This window comes from Triticum dicoccoides, chromosome 2A, assembly GCF_002162155.2.
Source record: "Triticum dicoccoides isolate Atlit2015 ecotype Zavitan chromosome 2A, WEW_v2.0, whole genome shotgun sequence".
Classification (NCBI taxonomy): Eukaryota; Viridiplantae; Streptophyta; class Magnoliopsida; order Poales; family Poaceae; genus Triticum; species Triticum dicoccoides.
The window spans coordinates 618,195,464-618,202,700 of record NC_041382.1 but is presented as its reverse complement, the minus strand read 5'-3'; the positions used below and the strand labels follow the sequence as shown (position 1 = coordinate 618,202,700).

General features: G+C 47.0%; 1 protein-coding gene across 1 annotated transcript; it reads right to left on the bottom strand.

The window, feature by feature from the left end:
• Positions 1 to 675: 675 nt before the first annotated feature.
• LOC119355770 (probable beta-D-xylosidase 6) lies at positions 676 to 4,308 on the bottom strand. The gene is made up of 6 exons (XM_037622640.1): positions 3,590 to 4,308; positions 2,937 to 3,103; positions 2,726 to 2,823; positions 2,020 to 2,370; positions 1,525 to 1,941; positions 676 to 1,439 (listed from the first exon to the last, which is right to left on the bottom strand). The coding sequence occupies exons 1-6, from the start codon at positions 4,274 to 4,276 to the stop codon at positions 841 to 843; spliced, it is 2,319 nt and encodes a 772-aa protein (XP_037478537.1). The 5' UTR covers positions 4,277 to 4,308; the 3' UTR covers positions 676 to 840.
• Positions 4,309 to 7,237: the final 2,929 nt, after the last annotated feature.

The window sequence follows — 7,237 nt, the reverse complement described above, 5'->3', positions numbered from 1 at the left end:
GAGGGTGATGCCCCGCTAATTTCTGTGTAAATAACATAGTAGTAGAAACATACAAAATTGATAACTCCCATACAAACGCCACTGTAACTTTTGACCTGAATTTTTTTGTTAAAAAACATACACCCGATAATTTCTGTGTAAATAACATGATGATGTATCATTGTAGACTTGATAACTAATATCTTACGTTTAAACACCATGGTGTCTTTCATCCAAGGGTAAAAAGTTTTTGAAACATTTCACTGGTAATTTCTATGTTAAATTACCATATTTCCCCATGTTTTTAACCTTCTCGTACTGTAGTTACCAGTCTTATCATGGTATAGTTATCATGTTTCTCAGACCATAGTTATCACGCTGGTCATTGCCAAAGTTACCAAGCCATACTTTATTTTTTCTTCTGATATGGCAGAAATAAGAAAGGTTCAAATAACATTGTCATTCTACAATAGACAACAACAAAAGGTGGCTTAGTTGGTTATTGGGCTTGATAGGTATAACATAGACGTGGGTTCGAATCCTCTTTCAAGCACTTTCATTTTCTTTTCATATTATGCAGCGAAAAACCAGAAAAAACCACTAGCAATTTACTACGGTTTATGAGAGAAGGAAAAAAATCAGTGAAAGCGAGCGTACATTCGAAAAAAAACAGTGTTCAACTAACAAAAATAGAACTGGAACAGCGTCAAAATTACTGCTTCTGTTTTTTTTACTGCAAAATCGGTTCAACCGTACATGCATCCAATGAATCTTTACAACATGATTATGGTACAATTGTACAGGTGTAAATCCGACTATGCCAAATACAGCAGCTATAGAAGTGACACACCTTGTAGATTGTTATGCTTCGATGACAAACTCGTGCACTTCGTCTCCTACCATGACATGATGGGATCCCAGGAGCAGCACCCTTCTGCCTTCAGTGTTGGCCGCGCTCATGTGCTTGCAGGGATCCACCTTGATCTCCACGTTGGTTGATCTGCCGGCGGCAGTGTAAACGCGCTCGAAACCAACCAGCTGCTTCAGAGGGAAGCCCGGAACTCTCAACTTCGATCTCGTGAACAGCAGGACGGCGTGGCTCCCGTCCATGGCACCTTCGTTGGTGACCGAGATGTGGACAGAGAAGACTAGGGATTCACATGATGCGATGTCTTCAACCTGGACGTAGTCCAATCCGTCCCTCCGTGTGTATGCAGGCTTCCTACTGATGAGGCCTGGAACTGGTGACTGTGACAGGCTGATTCTGTTTGGACCTTGCAAGAAGTTGTATGAGTACTTTGTGTAACTCAGACCGTGACCGAAACCGTATACCACATCTCCGGTGTAGAACCGATATGTTCTTCCAGGGTAGCCGCGCGAAGGGTCGGCTCTCATGTTCATATCGGTCATTGGAACCGCAGTGAAGGATTCGGGGTACCAAGTCATAGTCAACTTTCCTCCTGTCATCAGAGTGTACCAGATTAGCCATCAGTACAAGTTTTTTACTTACTTGACCGCCGCATTAAACTGCAAAGTTTTACTTACCTGGATTGTACTCTCCGAAAAGAATTTCTGGGAGAACTTGACCGCCAACTTCCCCTGGATATCCAATCCACAGGACACTTGCAATTCTTGGATCTTGCTTCGCGAAAGAAACATCGACAGGACCACCGCCCGTGATGACCAACACAATAGGCTTCTTTGTTACACCGGCAATGATATTTACGAGATCCTGCTGCTTGCCTGGAAGGAGAAGGGTCACTCTATCAAGATCTTCGGTCTCCTGAGTCAGGTTCAACCCAGCAATCACAACAACAATATCAGCTCTTTTAGCTACTTCAATGGCTTCACCAAATCCATCCCTTGAGTCACATGATACATTTTTGCAACCGCCAGCAACGGTCGTTTGCGGAACAAAGGCTTGCGTGCCTTTAAGGAAGGTGATAGGATCACAGGGAACACCTGAACAAAGTGAGGCTTGCATTAGTTTACGTAGGATAGAAAAATAAGAGGTGTTTAAATGAGTCCGGTGATTTAGACCTGTGTAATCTCCACCCATTATGTATGCATCGTTTGCTGCCGCTCCAATTATAGCAATATGACTAACTTCACTTCTCTTTAGAGGCAAAAAACTGTTATCGTTCTTCAACAAGACGGTTCCCTGCCTTACAGCTTCTGCTGCGAGCTCCCTGTGCTCTTTTGTGCAAACATTGCTGGGGCCTAGTCGAGTGAACCATTGATTCTCACTGGTTTTCTCAAAAAGTCCAAGGCGAAGCTGAACAGAAAACAGGTTATAAAGAGCATGGTTGATATCTTCTTCTTGTATCTTTCCTTTCTCGATAGCCGACTTTGTATGCCGAATCAGGAAAGACCCACAGTTGACATCCATTCCTTGAAAAACAGGAATCATATTCAGCAAGAAATTCTGCTTGGTTGAATGATATATACAAGGTGGCCAAAGAAATCTATTTTGAGAAGATGTTTAACCTTAATCATTCTAATTCCAGCAAGGTGTACAAGTTCATATTTTAAGCAGTCACGCTGAAAGCAGAAAGTAGAAACCTCGAAATGGAGTTCAGATTTGTTGGACTCCAAAATTAAATTTTATGTCCCTAATCTCCTAATTTTTACTTTTATAGTGTTATTGAGCTGAGAAGTGCAAGTCCTAGTCTAGAAAGACAGCAACATGCTAATAAAATCCCATATGCGATGTTCAGCACAAGAGAGAGGGTTTCAGGAAACTAACCAGCCTTAAGAACAATCGCTACTGAATCTTCGCCTGAACTCGTGTATGTCTGGTTTTCGTGGATTATTGCCACAGCGTCACAATCAGATACGATGTACCTTCGGACAAAAAATAAGCACCAATATGATGACATTAGTGTCATTCCTGACATATCTAATAGTTCAAGGCACATGCAGTAGAGAACAACTGAAAGGAGAGCCAGCAGTAGTACCCTTTAAATCCCCATTCATCCCTAATCTTCTGCAGCAGATCTTTACGCGCACATGCTGGCACACCATTTACCTGGTTGTATGAACACATCAAGCAACTTGCACGACCCTCCTGGATGCAGCTCTTGAAAGGAGGCTCGTACGTGTCCTCGAAATCTTGCGCATTTACCTACCAACAATGGATGCAAAATTTAAAGTTGCAGTAGAAGTTTAAAAGAATTTTCCACCAGATTCCAAGCTAATATATCTGTTCTTTGATTGAATATATATTGTTCAAAAAAGAAGCGACTCTGTGATTTCACGTTGCACACATTTGGCACAGATATTTTGATTCTCAAGCATCACTGATACTACATGATACACCCACTCTGAAGTTTCTTTTTAGTGTGCCAAAGAACCTGTACACGATCCTTAAAAAAACTGTATGCAGAATTGTTTTTTTTGTTCGTAGACTAAACTGGTAAAGTAGTGTGCTAGTGTGATGTCAAGTCCCCGAAAATCAGCACTGTAATCATAGGCTGTTATGGTATGACATACTTAATGAAGTGAACAGCCAGTATGTTTTAATAAGCTAGATACAGTGCAATAACCGAAAATGAGCTTTAATAATAATATAAAACACAGTCGAAAACATTCATAGGAGCAAACGTTTAACCTCGGCATTGAAGGTGTATCGCGCAAACTTGCCCCATTTCTCCAAATCATAGGCGATGTAGTGCTTGCAGCAGGCGGAGAGCATCATCCTGCCCTCCCTGCCGTCGCCGTACTCCCCCTGGAAGCCCTTGACATACTCGACGGAGTAGGCGGCGATCATGGCCGGGTCCTCGCCGGGCGTCTCCTGGCCGCGGCCCCAGCGCGGGTCGCGGAAGACGTTGATGTTGGGCGCCCAGTAGGTGAGCCCGGCCTGGCCGGCGTTGTGCATGGCGCGCGCCTCCACGGCGACGGCCTCGGCTACCGCCCGCCAGAGCGAGCGGTTGAAGGCGGCGGCGGAGAGGATGACCTGGGGGAAGATGGTGGCCGCGGCGACGGGGCCCGAGGAGAAGTTGACGCCCGGGCCGTTGTCGGCGAGGCCGTGGAGCGACTCGGACCACCACTCGTAGGGCGGGACGCCGAGGCGCGGCACGCCCGCCGCGGTGTTGGAGAGCTGCGCTATCTTCTCGTCGAGGGTGAGGAGGGAGACGAGCGCGCGCGCGCGGACGGGGAACGGCAGCGAGGCGTCGCAGAACGCGTAGGTGTTGGCCTCGGCCGACGAGCACGCGTGCGCATTCGACGGCGCCGCGGCGCCAGCTCCCGCGCCGGCGACGAGGAGGAGGAGTATGAGGAGGGGGAAGGGGGGAGCCATGGCGCGCTCTGGGGCGAGGAATTTGGTCGAACAGTTGGTGGCCGCGCTCCATCATATAGGTTCAGTCGTCAGTAACAGCGACGGCACGGGAGCGTATTGATCCCGGGTGAACTGCTGAGGGCTGAGGCTGATGAGCGGGGCCGGCTGAGAAGATGAGGGGATTATTTTTCTCCCCCTCTCTCGAAAAAAGAAAAGAAAACGAGATGATAGAGCAAAAGCTTCAAGCTGGATACATGGCGAGGAATTTCGTCAAACACTTGGCTTGCTCGGCGATCGCACCCGCATCATAGACAGTCGTCATTGTAGCGTAGTGGATAGAAGATAGATAGGTGAGGCTGCTGGGCGGGGCCGGTTGAGGGGATAGCGCCAAAGGCGTCATGCCAGATGGAGCGCAATTTTCCTTCTTTTCTTGAAGACCACACCCAATTGCGTTGCGTGCGAGATCGGCTCTCAGTTTATTTATGGATAGGCTCACATTTTGGCTGATTGTGTTATCATATGGTTGCCGGGATCGGGATGCTTGGTGTCTGCGTCTTCTCCTTTGATAAATGCAAGTAATGCGACAGCTCTCGCTTGTTTACGGCGGACTGGAGTACTATACTGACAATCCGTTAAGAAAAAATTGAGCTTGAGCGATTCCCCATGTCGTGAGAGCCGGACTATTCGCCCCATGGATAGTTTCTTTTACCGTTATATCAGCGCATTTTGTGCGGCATTTGGCGCTTTGCTGCTTTTGAATTTGCCTCTGCGCAAGGGTGTTGGCTTCGGTTGTTGGGGCGACAGAGCTATCGACTAGGGTAGTGCGTGCCTTTGGATCGAGTAAATAACAAAAAAATTACCACATTGCGGCATTTTGGTTCGCTGTTTCAAAAACCTACCATGTCACACTGATGATTATATTGATTAAGTTTAAACATGCGAATAGGGCTGCAAGAAAAACTCGAGGCTTGTGAGCCGCTCGAGATCAACTCATTTTTTGACTCGACTCGAAATCGACTAGAAAAGAAACGAGCTGAATTTGAACACTTTATGTAGCTCAACCAAGAAACGAGTCGATCTTGATCCAATGTTGGCTCGCTCGATTTTAACTCGATAGCTCGACGGAATATCATTATGTTAAATGATCACGTCATATATTAAATGGAAATAAGATAATTTATTACCATATATGTTGTCTATAATTTTTGTCCATTTTATTTATCGACGAATATGGAAACTTAATTAAGTACAGAGAAAATTTCGGCCTAATTATGGCACGCGGTTGACTATATGTTAAATATCCTATATTTTGGCAAAGGTTCCTAGCATATTTATCTTTTTTTTCATCCATAGATTTATAATTTTTACCATCTAATTTTGCTCGAAACTAGCTCGAGATCAACTCGAGATCGTTACAAGCTGAGCACGAGGCATGTTCTACAGCTCAATCATGAGCTTCACTCAGTTCGAGCTCGCTCGAATTTTCATATGAGTTGAGCTGAGCCAACTCCAACTCGCTCGAGCTCTACTCGTTTGCAGCCCTACATGCGAACCAACCCGTGGTTGGATGGTTAGAGGGACTGTGGTATTCTCAGCCCACCAGGATTCAGGTCCTGGTGCTCGCATTATTCCTGGATTTATTTCAGGATTTCTGACGATGTGCTTTCGGTGGGAGGAGACGTTCCCGTCGATGACGAGACGCCTATGGTGACTTCGTAAATTTCAAGATGACATGCCGGCTCAGTCTCTCAGAGGTGCTCATAGGGATAGGGGTAAGTGTATGCGCGTATGTATGAGCGCTTGCGTCTGTACTGATGTTAAAAAAGATTAAGTTTAAACATGATTATGACAGCTCGGGTCCACTCGTCAGATTGACCATTAGCTTTGACTGTTAGGTTGACCGTTGACAGGTTATGACGGGTGGGGCCAATTTCTTTTAAAACCAATCGGGTCCCTGAACTTTTATATAAAAAGCAATCAGGTCCCTAAATTTCTTTTATAAAAAAGCAATCGGGTCCTTATGGTCGTGGCGGCTCCGGCCATAGCTGTGGTCGGTCGTGTTGCTGCTGGTTGCCGCCGCCCGCCAGCTGTTGTTGCTTGTGTTGCCCATCGCTGCTGTTGTTTGCACCATGGATGCGCTGCTGCTTGTTGCCGCCCGTTGTGCTGCTTCTTGCTGCTTGCGCCGCCGCCCACCACTGCTCCTGGTCCTTGCGGGCGCCGCTTGTGCCGCCGCCCGCTGCTGCTTGCAATTGCAGCCGCGACTCCTTGCGCCATCGTGCTCCGCTGCCCTGTTCCCGAGTAATAAGGTAGTTGTGGCAGTGCTGCCAGGCTGTGGCAGCGTCGGACTTTGCGCCGGCTATGGCGTGCCAGCCATGGCTCGGGAGTGAAAGGATTGATATGGTTGACTAGAGGGGGGTGAATAGGCAACTAACAATTTTTAGCTTTTCTTTACCAAATTAAAGTTAGCATCAAAATAGGTTGTCTAGATATGCAACTAGATGAGCAACCTATATGATGTTGGGGAACGTTGCAGAAAACAAAAATTTTCCTACTCGTTTCACCAAGATCATCTAGGAGTTCATCTAGCAACGAGTGATTAGATGCATCTACATATCTTTGTAGATCGTGCACGGAAGCGTTCAAAAGAACGGTGATGATGTAGTCATACTCGACGTGATCCAAATCACCGATGACCAGCGCCGAACGGACGGCACCTCCGCGTTCAACACACATACGGGACGGGAGACGTCTCCTCCTTGTTGATCCAGCAAGGGGGGGAGGAGAGGTTGATGAAGATCCAGCAGCACGACGGCGTGGTGGTGGATGCAGGGCGTCACAGCAGCAGGGCTTCGCCGAGACTACGAGGGAGAGACGTAACGGGGGGAGATGGAGGCGCCAGGGGCTGGTGTGAAATCCCTCCTCTCCCCCCCACTATATATAGGGGTGCCAAGGGGGGGCACCGGCCCTAGTAGATGAGATCTA